The sequence below is a fragment of the Maylandia zebra genome, linkage group LG7 (assembly GCF_041146795.1).
Source record: "Maylandia zebra isolate NMK-2024a linkage group LG7, Mzebra_GT3a, whole genome shotgun sequence".
Taxonomy (NCBI): domain Eukaryota; kingdom Metazoa; phylum Chordata; class Actinopteri; order Cichliformes; family Cichlidae; genus Maylandia; species Maylandia zebra.
Genome location: NC_135173.1, coordinates 40,541,992 through 40,556,828, shown reverse-complemented (window position 1 = coordinate 40,556,828; position 14,837 = coordinate 40,541,992). Strand labels below are relative to the sequence as shown.

The window sequence follows — 14,837 nt, the reverse complement described above, 5'->3', positions numbered from 1 at the left end:
CTAAGTTTACTTAACTGGATTATCACAAAAGTTCTATCAACCTCTCAAGTGTGTTATATTCACTGAATGTGGTGCTGCAGTGGTAACCCAAATGGAAGCAGATCAGTGTATGTGCATATTTTGTCTTCTGTGTCACATTTAATATGTTTGGCTGGTACTGGGTAACTTTTAATTTTTGCCAATGAATTCATTTTTTGCATGTTTGAAAAAGGCAAGAGACAATGTTTTTGGTTTACTAGTGCTATGGGCAGAATACCTTTGTATGTTGGTAAGATAGTAAAGTGGTACCTGGGTGATTTTACATGAACATTGAACTGACACACATCATTTTTTTCTGTTATTGCAAGGGAAGAAACATATAAAAAACATCTATACAGAAATCCATCAAGTTAAGCTGCTGAAATAATCATTTTGTGGGGCATAATTATCACAATGTTTTTTTAGGTTTGTCTGGTTTGCAAACTGCATGTATATAGTAAGCCTTACACTGATCCACTATGCTATGGTGGCAATCTGTTTCCCACTATCCTCTAACCATTTTCAAAATTTCCTTTATTACAGAACACAACATGTGTCCTCACAGCCTACACACTGAAAGTGGCAAGTTCTGATCCAGATTTGGATGCAGTACGGCTGGCGTGCTAGGTTCTTTCAAATGACTATAAGACCTACAAAGACCTGATCTTACACAGCCAGACATTTCTCCACAGAGCTGTGTCATTATGATGAATGCTTGCTTCCCCATGTGCAAATGTTCCAACGAAACGTGCTCTCACCCACTTTTTAGAAGACTCACCCCCACCATCATTTTATAAATGTTGCACAACCAAAAATGTTTGTGATCGGCCTAAGCAAATATAAAAAAACAAAACAAAACTGACTGTTCTTCCCCCGATACAGTAGCAGAATAATAACTGCACCCTATGGAAGTGAGTCGTGCTTATAGAATGCCTTATTAGAGTTTGAGGACATTGCATGAAACTTTGTATCTGTATATTCCCTACCTTGCCAAGTATTCCCCCGAGCTCCCATTGCTCTGTTGTTTATCCATACAATTGGTAGTCCCTGGTATGAGTGCCAAGGCAGGATTATCCTGGGCAGCACTGCCCACGGCACGCGCCCCGAGTTCTAATGAGTCATGGACATAGTGATCCAGAGAAGGGGATCCCATGACCCCATGGGCCAGTAACCCCAGGGGTAACCCTTCTGTTCTCAGCTCAGCCACATTCTGGCTGTCCCCCAAGACCCAGTGAAACTCTGGAAGCGTCATCCGCGTGACCAGCGTCCACAAACGTCGCACCTCGCGAATGTCGCACCCAAATGTCACCAATCCTGTTGTAGATGAGTGTTCTCTAAGGGCCCCCAGCTGTCGCAGGAGAGTTTGCTGCTGGTCTGATTTAGAAGAAGTGGATGATGAAGAAGAAGAGGCAGCAGAGGAAAAATAGGGTAAGGTTGCAATACCTGATGCCACCGCCGAGGTTGATAGTGCAGATGAAGATACTGAAGAGGTTAAGGCAATAGTTGTCAGGTTGACAAGAGTGCCCAGGTGAAAGCGGGTGTTGTTCTTGATGAGGAAAAGGAAGTCACTAATATTCCATTCCTGGCAGAGCAGAATGCTGATGTCCCACCAGCCATTCATCATCAGCAGGGTATAGAGCAGCTGGGATTGTGGAGCCTCCACAGTTCGCATCGCCATTTGGAAATGTAGAGGATTCTGTGAAAAGTTGGTAAAAGGAGGACAGGTGTAATGGGAGTTGAATTGGCAAATGGAGTGGAAGGTAAAAAAAATAGTTGTAGGGGAAAAGTTGAAGTAACAGAAAAAAAACGGGAAAAATGTGATTTTGAAAAGTGGAGGAGTGCATTTAAAAAGGAACGAGGTGAATAGGTGTGACAGGAGGAGAAGATTTAAGGGATTAAAATAAATGGATGAAAAAATGGCAAAGGCAGTGGAATTAAATAATACGAGATAGAGAGGAGGGACAGTTAAACATAAACAGAAGGAAATAAAGGAGGAAATAAAAATGTTGTGATCAGAGGACAAAGTGTCGATGGGAATCAGTTGGATTTTATACATGGGAGACAGATAGCAAGAGAGACACAGCATCAGATGATTGGTTTTGGAATTGATGACATTGTGAGAAAAAGCAACATGAGGATAGCGGAGAAATGATGTTGGTGAAAAAGAAAGGAATAGGATGGGCATAAGGAAGTGAAATAAAACAGAAGAGCAGAAGAAGAAACAGGAGAAAGAGAAGGGTTCATAAATCCAAATGTAGTTACTTTTTGTCTTCAGTTAACATAGTTTGCTGTGTATAATGGATAACCTCCACTTACCTGTTTCTATAAATATAACTAATCACATTTTTTAACTGTGTAGTCACTTTGCAGTTCTGAATTGCAGTTCATTTCAAAAGAGCCTTTCCCCTACTCAGCACCACAACATTTAATTTAGTTTACACCTTTGTTGAATTTATGTGATTCATAATTTCAGCAGTTGATTAATGACCTAGACAGATCAATTAGTACATGGTGGCTGATTACCACTAGGACCTCATCTGATACAATAGAATTGTGCAGTCTCATAGTGTTGTTGTTGTGAGGAAAACCTTTCACCAATTTTAGCATCTTTCTAGAAAGAAAGTAAATTGAGAAGCATGAAATAGATTTATTCCAAAATGTACCGCCTAACTGGCTTTAAGTTTTAAATCTGCTGGACCACCTGCAGAGGTAAAAACAATTTAGCGCTTTATGCAAGTAATGCAGCATTGCATGTATTACATCATTGGCGACACATTTCGTATTACTCTTCTTCTAATCGACATTTTTCATTCTAAATAGTACATTTAAGATTCATTTGCTGCCTTTTAGGTCAGAGCTGGTTTAACTGTTTTGATACACTTGACATGTTTGAATTTGGTTCCTTTGTTCTGTTATTCTGTAATCAGCTAACAAATCCTTGCCAGTGTGGAAAACTTATTTCCAACCGTAGCAGTGCTACAAACAAAACTGCTGATTTTTTGGAACTTTGCCCCTAACATTAAATTAAGTAACAAACACTGGCTGATAAACAGTCCCCAGCCCCCTGTTATTTACATTGACTTGCCACTTTATTATGTACCCCTGTTCAACTGCTCATTAAACACAGATATCTAATCAGCCAGTCATGTGGCAGCAACTCAATGCATTTGGGCCTGTAGACATGGTCAAGTCAACCTGCTAAAGTTCAAAACAAGCATCAGAATAAGGAAAAAATGTGATTTAAGTGACTTTGACAGTGGGATAGTTTTTGGTGCCAGACAGCCTGGTCTGAGTGTCTCAGAAACTGCTAATCTACTGAAATTTCCCCTCTAAATCATCACTAGGGTTTACAGAGAATGACCCAAAAAAGAGAAACTATTCAATTCAATAAGTGGAAGTTCTTAAAATAAAAATGCCATATGTCAGATGAGAATGACCATGTCCTTAGAGCCACAAAAGGAAAGAAACTGTAACTCCAATAACTATGCATTGCAACCATGGTATGCCGAATATCATCTCTTGATGCAAACATGTTGCACCTTGAAGATGACAGGCTATATCAGCAGACGACCACACCTGGTACACCTGCTGTCACCTAAGAACAGGAAGCAGAGGCTAAGATTAACACAGACTCGCTGGTCTGATGAGTTTCAAAATCTGGTGTAAACAACAAGAAAAACAAGGATCCATCCTGCCTTCTACCAACACTTAGTGGTAGTTATGGTGTAATGGAGTGGAGAATATTTTCTTGGCACAAAAATGATCCAGTTTGAGCAGAGCTCCTTTGGGATGTGGTGGAACAGGAAATTCACATCATAGATTTGATGCCCACAAATTTGCAGCACCTGTGTGATACCATCATACCAATTTAGACCAAAACCTGAGAGGAATTTTTTAGATATGAAAAATTAAGGTACTTCCAAAGAGAGAAGGGCTGTATCCAATGAAGTGTCCAGTGAGTTTCAGTTGCCACTATTCCAACACGCTAAAACCACGATTGCTCAAAATGTCAAACTTTATGAGCTCATGTTAGTTTGTAACCAACTATGAAACAGCAGTGCCGGTCTTTATATTGAATCCAGTCTTCTCTGCACATCTTGCACATCTCTTTGATTTGAGATATCATGCCAAATCAAGTGAAATGCCTATAACTCTTGAACTTAAAGTTTTATCAGTAGTCTGGCTAGTCTTTACACCCATGCCAAATTTAAGGTTTGCCAAAGTACAATAACAAGTATTGCTTGATGCAAATTTCTGCTACTCGAATTCAATAAAGGCTAAAGAAGACAGTCCCATTCTTAACAGTTAACTCTTTAATGCTGTCATACATGCACTTTCCAATCCAATCCAACCCACTTTCATCGCAGCACCACCATCAGGTCTCTTACAGGACTATTATTATGTAAAACTTCCGTCTGTGCTTTTAGCTGACTCCTGAAAGCAAGTCGCAGCTTATGGCAGTAACACCGCAATTTCACCAGAATCTGCAAATTTACAGTTCATATTTCTAATTCTAGTTTCAGTTTTATTTAATTTTATGTTCATGAAAGGTTATAAAAGTCTTTTTTATTCGTACGCTGATGTATTCAAATTATGAATGAAAGACCATGTTGGTTTTAATAGCAGTTGAAATATTTTCTTCAAGAGTCTCAGAATAGAAACACGATAAAAAGAGAGTCAATATTGAACTCAGCAGGTGTCTGAACACATTACTGTCAGAGATTAAATAATCAAATTCACTATTAAGGTTAATAATTGATGTTGGGTTTCAAGTTGTTCTACACTGGTTGGTTCCAGAAGACACACCTTGTTAACAAAACACTCAGTTCCATAGTGTTGAGCTATAGTATGAAGCTCTTTCATTGGCATAGTTATTTCCTGTTTGGTGGTAATGAATTTGCTCATTTGTTTGCAATAATCAGTTAAATGCAGACTACACACATAGATCAGAGCAGATACATTTGAAAGGTGACACTCATCCCTGTAATACTTGAAATAACATTAAATAGGTCAGAGGGCTGCATGAGCTGCATGAGCTGCCAGATCTGCGTCAGTATACCTCGGCATACTGTACCCAGTATACAATATGGCACTTAATCAGTCGCACACTTGTTTGCTTGCCTGAACCCACAACACCAAACACAGAATTAAAGTTGTTTAAGGGACCTGAGTGAACCACTTTAATTGCTTTACAACTTTTACACAAGCTTTGCACAAAAAAGTTCATTAGATTAATCTGTTGTTTAATTTGATTTATCCTGTTAATCACTCTGTCTAATAGACATGCAAATAAGATATTTATTAATCAGCTTATTGCATACACGTGGATAGATTGTTGCTGGAACAAAAGCACCTACAAAAGCAATTGCAAATGTTTTATTTCAGATTTAAAAGTCTTCTATCAGGGAGGAAAATGGTAATGCAGTCCACGGGGCATCAGAGTCTCACCTGCTCTCATTCTCCAGGAGGATTGGATGGATTATTTTCAACTGCGGCACTTCTGCACTGTGATCTCCATAAATCTGTAACCCTCTCTTTGTTCTTCATGTAAATAAACAGGAAAAAAAATTGTACTGAGTGTGGCTCCTTGCTCCCCTACATAAATACAGAGATCTGCTGCTTTCAGTGTGCTGTGAAATCCCGGCTCTGTTGTCACTGTGCTCTCTTTTTTTAATCCCTCCTTGCTTCAAAAAATGATTTTCCCCTGTGATTTCCACATCTAAAACACATTAGCTGCAACTTGTTGTGCTAAGAAACTTGCAGAGTTTGCTGTATGGTAAAAAAAAAAAAAAAAGGTATGGACTGACAGACTCATGAACCAGTGGACAAATCCAGTAATGACTTAGTTATTGTTCTTAATACAATGAATCATCTAATCAAAGAAAAATCAATAACCATCTACCATTTGTTATTGTAATACAATCGTTAGTTAACCAATTTAGTTAAATGAATGCATTGCAGAACAACTGAATTGTTATGGAAGACCTATTACGCTCAGTACCAGTTTCATATTTTTTATTTTTGTATTCCACTAGAAAAGCTGTGGAGGATCCACAGTTCAAAATAATCCTTATCTATCTGCACCCTCAGTTCATCCTCTGTCTCCCTTCAAGGCCAGCCTCGCCTTGAAGCCAAGTCTCTTCTGATTGGATGGCCCTCGCAAACAGGTTTGAACACTGCGTGGGAGATACTGCACTGATCACAGCTAGAGCTGTGTGGCTAAGATGGTCGCGTTAATGATACCCACTCTCTTGACATCATGATGGAAACTAAGGATTAAGAGCAGTCTAAAGCTCAAACCTTTGGATCCAAAGGCATTCTTGCACATATATTAAACTTAGTACTTAACATGGGCCTATTATACTTTTTTATACCACATATACTGTTAGATTGCTGGATGTTTTAAAGATTGCAAGTCGACTGCTCAAACTGAATGACCATTTGCATGACACTATGTGGAAAGGCTGCTCAGTATAGACAGAATTTATTGCATGTTTTCTGTAGGTCTGATTACATTGGAGCAGTATACCTAATAAAGTGTTTATATGGTATATATTGCACATACATCATGATATTGGCGCATACCTGTAGCAATGTTGATTTTTCGCATACAGTTAGTGCTGACACATAACTGGAATAAGTAGCAATGTGAAGATGCTCTGTCTTTCTGTATATATGTGCGTATGTAGCTATCTTTCCACAGTCTCTGGGTCAGCATGGGATATATTTCCACTTTAAAACTAAGTCCTCCTATCTGAGATGACTGGTCTTTCCCAGAGAGCTTCCTTTTGCCAAGAGTTCCTCAGTTCTTTGGCTTTTATATGCTAAATTCTCATCCCTTTCCTGCTATCAAAACCACTCACCACAACTCCCAGCCCAGTTCCTTTACTCTGAGGTCACTTTATCCTTTGCTCCATAATCTCCATATTCTCATGCAGCTTCATCATTCTGACACTTACATAACATACTGTGGGCAGATCACGTTATCAAAAGTTTTTTTTTTTTTTGATGATTCATTGTATTACACAAATGTTCAGCTGTGAACCTTGTCTTTAAACTTTGACTTTAAACATTCCAGGATAAAATAAAAACTCAAGGTCAAACAAAGTGAGGAAATAAACACTAATGAGATCATCTCAAGACATCCAAAAAGTTTTTGCACTTTTCACACTCAAAAAATGTTTTAGAGAAATTGCTGTCAGCCTGCAGTTGGGATTTGCCAGTGAAACTAGATTGAGTCAGAAGGGAGTTAAGCCATTTCTCTAAAAGTCTCACACAAGCACTGCACACACTATTTCCTAGTCAGTTTTTTTGCACATGTTCATCCTTCCATTCAACAGTCTTCCCATCTACTCCTCTATCAATCAATCATCCTTAACTTTTAGTTTGTCAGTTGTATCCATTACTGTTATTTCACTTCTAGGAATCAGTTTTGACTTTAAACACCTGCTGACTCCTTACAGAGAAACCCTTCCTTGTGCACAGAGCAGGAAATTAGATATTATCCTAGAAACACACACACATTCTTACGCACACATATACACCAACACATAAACAGACACAAACTGTCTGACAAAGCCACACACACACATTACTATACCCTAGTAGGTGGCAAGTATCCCAGAACCCTTCAGTCCAGCTAATGGGTTTGGATGTGTGCATGAAAAAAACACATTCTTTGTCCCTCCTTTGGATGTTTGTGTGTAGAATATTACAAATACAGAAACACATGCAGATTGTTGGCTTTCTCTCACTGATGTGCAATATCTCTTCTTTGTAGCATCACCCAATTAAAGAGGTTTACAGTGTATTACACCAAATCATTTTTGGGAATGTGCGTGTGCCTATTCCTTCTTGTGCTCGATAGCACAAACAAATAAGGGGGCAAACTCACAGCAGGTGTTTTTTCCACAGAATTATTACTGATGCCCCTCCATGCTAATGAATATAGTATTTACATTACTAACTAGTTTCCCCTTTGCTCTCATTTTAGCTGCAAACTCCACCAGCAAGCTTCGCACTGGTGCGTTGTGCAAGAGTTTATTTTTCAACGATCTCCAACGTAAGAACTGCTGCTGCTTTTGCCTTAACTGTTAAAAATTGACATAAATCAGAATAAAAATCCATATCATTTTATACTGGTTTCAGGGTATTGTTTTATTTTCCAAAAGCCCTGACAAGAATCTATAGTGTTTATATAGATATATACAGTGCTCATATATTGAGCACTTTTGACTCATATACGTAAGTCTGAGTAAATAAAGAATTACAATTACAAAAGAATCCATGTTTGTGCCAAAAGAAATGTTTACTTGTACTGAAGGATTAAAGTGCCTTATTATTTATAATAATAATAAGGAGTGTATATTGGTATATGGAAAAAAAATCAGAACACCACTGCAAACTTTAGTTTATATAGTGATGTAATGGTTTCCTGCCAAGTCTGGACTCCATATGGTATACACAAGGAACTGTACTCAAGGTATTTCCAGTGGTACAATGTAAAAAAATGAAGCAAAGTTTTAGCCTCACTGTAAAACCACCGAAATACACTCAAAATCTCCTCCATGGTTTATTATGTGGATTCACCTTTTGAACTGGTCCGATGAGAGGAGTGTTATGCAGCTTAAAACGGTTCTGCATGAATGGGTTTTTCTTGTATGCTACAGTTTTCTGACACTAATCTCATTATTAGATATGGGCCTGCTAAATATTAGTAGCTGGGTGGCTAAAGAGCAACCTTTTACTTCTTTGTTAAAAGGAAAGGTGTTAGGTCATAAATGTACATGCCAACACAGTGATTTAACTAAAGAGTGTTGTCCGTCTTTACCCCCGTTGTCCAGCAAATGAGATGTCAAAATATAGCATCACACTGACTTATGACTAAGAGTTTTGACTGCAATATACTGCCATAACCTCCTTCACCACAGTGCAGACATAGTGGGATTCTGAATATCAACAAAGTATTTGTTTATGTATCTATACCGCGGGGCATGTGCTGCTAGGTGCACACTGTTGTTGACTGCACACTGTCAATCAAACCATTTTTAAACATTTTATTCTGCAGAAGAGAAGCACTGCTCTTTTTTCTGCTGAAACACCCTTTAAATTCAGTAGATTTCAGCACCATGGACAGAGCGGCTTTTCCCCATGCTCCTTTTGTCTTTGACTGTTTAATGAAACTTTTTTTTTCAGAGTTATGAAAGCCAGCTTGTGCCATTTCACCTTAAATTGTGCCATTTAAGTTTGATTGACTGGGTAAACGCTGAACAAGAACGGGAAGATCTGTGCTCTTGTTGAAGGGACATCAACAATCAGCCACTGAAGGAGGCGTTTCTAGCTCTAGTCCCTGGCTTAAATGATGGCCACTGATGGCTCGCGGTGCACTGTAGTCTGTATCCACACGTATTTAAATTAGTTAAATAAATTACATGCATTCGGTGCATGGTGTACACGCAGTTTAAAGAGGTTGTCAGACTGCGATGTAAAGTTTCTTGCGTTATATTACTATAACACGTCACACCAGCACATTGCAGTTGTATGCCGAAGTGAAGCAATCAACAGTTAACAGTTCAAATTTAGCTAGGAAATAACTTTTTACCTTACTGTGGCGCGAGAACTCCCTCTGCACAACGCTGACTACAGGTACCTGAAGCGCGAGTGAGACGAATTCCAACTTGACGAACTCGTCCCTGTTCCGTGGAAAGGCGATCATGGCAGAAACCCCCTGCACAACCACGGTGTGACATACACTCTCCACGAAGGACAGCGGGTCCTCGTTTTCGGGGTTGCCCGTAGAGGAAAAGGAGAACGCGGGCAGTTCTCCGAGTGTGGATCCAACAGCCATGACAATCTCCAAGGATAAATTGTAGGGTAGCAACCCAGCCCGGTTCAGAGCCTCGACGGCGAGCAGAACCGAGTCTCGGGGTGCGAACACGCGATTTTCCGCCGAGGTGTTCTCCTCCCGTTGGCGTGCCTGGCTTTTACTCCTGTTTGCGCCCCGCTGACTGTTAACGGACGCTCTAGTCCTAAGGCTTCCATACCCAGGCGCACTGGCACTTGTTTTAAACGGTCTTTCCAACTCCAACTGCTGCTCTTCTGTCAACTCTCTTTCGTTTCCCCAGTCCTCAGAGCCGCTGACAGCCATAGCAGAGAGCAAGCGAGGCTGAACGTGCAGAGCTCCTATCCGAACCGTGTGGCCGATTCGTTTGAGCACTTGGCACGGTTGCGGGTGCGAGTGAGCGCAAATCGGAAGAAAGATGAGAGCGCACAACACTAAACATATTAGTGGCAAGACCCTGGTGCCTGGTCGCGCTGCCGGGCCACTCATCATCACCATCCCCACCGACTTCATCATCCCCGCTCCACAGCTCCTCCGGATGCCCGGTCCAACCACACAGCGGCTGAACACCGGGACCGCTCCGTTGGTCTGCGTCTTGGCCCCCTGCCTGTGGCCCCGGTGTGCCGCACAGACCAGCGGTAGCCCCCGCAACAGGACCGGTTCCAGCTGGTGGTAAAGTTGTGCGTTTTCCCTCGGACACAGACAACAGGCTGCTGAGGCGCGAGATTAGGCACGAGCCGCGCACAAGCAAAAAATGATCCCCAAAAGTGCTGTTTTTCATCTCAAAAGATTTTCATCATTCAAGCCTCGGATTACTAAACATGTCGTGGAAACAAACGGCAACATTTCCACATATTCCACAGGCAGAAAAGAAAATGCAGCAGAGTGTGTAGGCAAGCCCTGCCTAGGTCGAAAAAGGTTAATGCGCATCAAACACATTCCAAAGCAGTGGAATCCACCTCTGGAAAAGTCTGATAGCTTAATGGAGTCAAAGGAAAATCATCCCATTATCATCCACAACGTTTCCCCCCCTTTTAAAAAAACACCCAGAAAAACAAAAGACACCCAAGTAGAAGCTTTCCAGAGCGCACGCGCTGCTTGGCTCGAGTCAGCCTCTGTGCTGGTGAGACCACTGGCACCAGAGCGTGGTCTTTCTGCGCACATTCCAAGGAGATTTAACCCCATGTTTACTTTACAACCACCAGCCACCCCTCACTTTTCACAGTGTCAGTGCGAAAGAAATGCGGACATGGTCATGGGCATGGTACTGGTGTCATTTATTCATAATCCCGACATGTCAAAAATAAATAAATACAGCACATTGATTATGTGTCACGTGGGAAGATTTGTGAGATTTTACTGGAGACAAAACCAGACAGCTACCTGTTTTATGTATGAGGACACCCAATCATACATTGTTTAACGGATGTGTTTCTTTGGTAACTCACATGTCAGAGGTCACCCGGGACCCAATCAGCAGACCGAGTTTAAACAGGATCCAGATTAACGATTGGTTAATGGTCTGATGGTCTGATCTAGATTAATGATTGGCTAATGATCACTTTTGAAATAGGAGGCACGCCCACTGAGATAGTGGAAGATAGATGACCCTGATCGATCCAATATGGGCTGACCTTACAGGAAAGGACTGAAACAGGGAGAGAGTCGGGGAAGAGAAATTTTGACAGGAGAGGAGCGGGAGGTGGTGACTAATGGTAGGTAGGAGGAGAGAGAAGCAGAGGTTATGGTGAGGGGGGAAAAGGCTTAGGAGGGAACCGTGGATAAGAGATGAAAAGTGAGGAGAGGAGAATGGTAAGTGGGGAAGAAGAGCAGAGGAGTGAGAGAGGAGAAGAACAGGTAAATGGAAATAGAATGTGAGGTGATATAAGATGGTGCTTCAGTTGCTGCGTCTTTAAAGAATCAAGGCTATTGAAGAAGATGAAAAAACAGATGGAGGGAAAACAGAAAGAAAATTACATCAAGAGACATATTCAAGGTGAGAATTAAGCCTGTCTTGCACTGCGTGTTGAAGTGGGATACCAGGCCACCATATGCTGCATAGCTCTTTTCAAAAGGGCTTCACAGTGTTCATTCTTATTCCAGGTCTTGATGAAAAAATAGGTCAATCACATAAATATTGAAGATTACCTCCACATGCCATTTAAATTTGGCTTAGTGGTGGAAATTCCCACTTGTATATAAATACTGAAAATATGTTTTCAGCACTTTCATATTGTAGCCTGGTATCCTCACCTGACTCGAGGAAATGCCTCATTTTTTGAGACAGTATGATCATTCTGTTTGGAAGGAATATTTCCAAAGTATTAAATAACTGCCACACATCAAAAGACTATTGTGTGGTCCACTAGTGATCAGGGTTGGCCTGGTCATATGCAAACAACAACACACTTTGCTTAGTCTCCAGAGGCCCACACTTTCACAGTGCCCTATTACTTTTAATTGTATTTTTTAAAATTTCATACTTTTAGTGATCCAATCTGAGAGATAATAGAAAATGTGGTCAAGTCACAGACAGGATAGAAACGATAACTTTTATTTAAAATAACCATTTTTGTAACCCAAACTTTGCTTTCATCCAAGAATGGTCCATTTGCAGTATCCACTGCCTTTTATACATTTACACTGTAGCTGTCAGTTTGATGAGATAATGTGGCGACATGCTTCCTGAAGATCCTCCCACAGTGTTAATTGTTTTAATGGGCACTTATATACCCTTTAATCAAACTGTTCTCACAACAACTTAAATACCCCGAGGTCTGATTTCTGTGCCACTATACACAGAAAACCAGATGACAAATTCTTTGCTAAATAAGTCTTGCATAGTTTCAAGCTGTACTTTAGATCATTGTTATAGGAGGAAATTTGCTTCAGTAATGCAACAGCCACAGGGTGTGGATTGGCATTTTGAAATGGAATAGTAGCTTTCCTCAAGATCATGCTTTATTATAATGCTTTTGTGTATTATGCTGTTTTTTTGTGATTAAGATATTTTCATTCAACTGTATTTTTAACATGTTTGTAAAGCACTTTTGAAAAACTGTTTTGAAAAGTGCTATATAAAAAAAATTCTTACTTTACTACTGCCTACTGAAGATCAAAAATGAAAGTGTTACATTACAATAAATGTTGCACTCAATTAGTCATATTGAGCATGACTTTTATTATTATACTATCATTTATATTAAAGTTACCTGACACCAGACCAAAACGTAACCTAAAACACGCGAAATGGTAAAATTGCTTCCAATACACTCTTTTGACTTTGCTCTTTTGTTCCACTTTGGCTTTCTTTATAACATCCCATTTCTGTCTTTTTATTTGTACCTACCAGCCACCTGTCTGTCTTTCTGCTTGCAAACACATCTGATTTCATATGCCTCTCCTCTCGTCTAGTTGGTACACCTTAAAGCCTGCCCTCTCTTTTGTCCCTGTCTGAATATCCGTCTGACCCCCTGCCTGGTTGAATATTCATCCGTGTTCCTCTGTTCGCTTTGCTTGTCTGCTTTTGTGACCATTTCCTTCACCTGTCCTGCTGTTCTGCCCACCTGTCTGTCTTCTTTCTCTGTCAGCATCACTGCGCAACCGTCGGCCTGTCTATCGCTCTGCCAACCTGTCCATCTGCCTTCCTATGACTATCAGCCAAAGCAGTGCTGCAAACTTCACTGACCCCTTCACCTGCCAGCCAAATTCACCTATAGTTTATTTCTCTCTCTCACACAAACAGACATTGATTACACCTCACATGGGAAGATTTGTGAGCTTTTATTGGAGACAAAACCTGACAGCCACCTGTTTTTTGTCTAAGGACACACACACAGCTTGCACCAGCCTTGATGCACACAGGCAAAATTCTTTCATTTATACATGTTCATTGATTTATAAGAACAATGACATCTGCATTCTCACTTTTACAAAGTAAAGAAATGACATTTAAAGAACGGAATAGCTTACAATCAAAACCATTTCGGTTCCAATGCATTCTCATCCCAGGGTGCCTATTATTGCCATTTTCAGTAGCTGCTGGCATCACAGCAAATCATATTACTGTCTGCTTTAGCGCCCCGCCTTAATGTCTATTCTATGGTCAGATGTCTTAAAGTTACTGAAGGGAAAAAATACAAAAAAGTAACTTTTAATTGTTAAAATACTCTGTTATAAGGATGTCTGACAGTTTACTTATTTTTTCTGAAAACTGGACTTCGTTACTGATGCATCAAAATCTGTGTTCAAGTGAAGTGTTTTTAGCATTGTCTGTAGGGGGGCATAAAATAATAATTTGCCTTTGAGTTTAATACACAAATAGCTGCTTTACCTGGGTACAGAAGCCAAGATTCAGTCGAGACAGGAAGTGCCTCTTTTTAATTATTTAATCCCCTCATCAGTCTGCTGTTGCAGCTCAAAACTTGCCATAACCTTTAAACTGACTTTTTGTGTATTTCAAATACTCCCATTTTTCATAGGAATGAAATTTTGTCTGTCTTATTGTTGCACACACACGCACGTACGAACACAGTCAAACAAAGCATTTGGAGTTACAAAGCTAAACTTTTGGTGTTTGCTAAATTATTCATGATATGTAGACATGCATGTATGTTAAATTAGCCCAGACTGTAAATATCCAGACTATTTTTCCACAGATATCCTGTTTTGGTTTTTTTTGTTTGTTCTCAAATATACTCAAACATCAAATTTAGATTCATCTTTCCAAACCACATTTTTGAAATAATATTTTTCTGACTGTTGTCGGTTTTCTTTTGCTCAACTTCATTGTTTCCTTAAGTTTAAAATATATATATGTTATTTTTTCCTCGGTTAGTCTCAGATTTGGCATTTTATCTGAAACACTGCTTAGAAAGCAGGCATCCAAGATTCAGCTCTCCACTGTTGATGTAGGAACTGGTGTTTAATATTTTACTCACTTTCACCATATATTTAATTTTAAGTGCACTGGTCTATA

The 14,837-nt window shown here is 40.0% G+C and overlaps 1 protein-coding gene across 1 annotated transcript in view; it reads right to left on the bottom strand.

Annotated features, from left to right (window-relative positions):
• grin3a (glutamate receptor, ionotropic, N-methyl-D-aspartate 3A) overlaps positions 1-10,936 on the bottom strand; it is a 53,274-nt gene extending 42,338 nt beyond the window's left edge. The window contains exons 1-2 of the mRNA XM_004538359.2: positions 9,620-10,936; positions 1,005-1,714 (exon numbers count right to left, since the gene is read on the bottom strand). Of these exons, the coding sequence (XP_004538416.1) occupies positions 1,005-1,714; positions 9,620-10,375 (1,466 nt within the window). The 5' untranslated portion in view covers positions 10,376-10,936. The remainder of the gene's footprint in view (positions 1-1,004; positions 1,715-9,619) is intronic.
• Between the last annotated feature and the right edge of the window lie 3,901 nt (positions 10,937-14,837).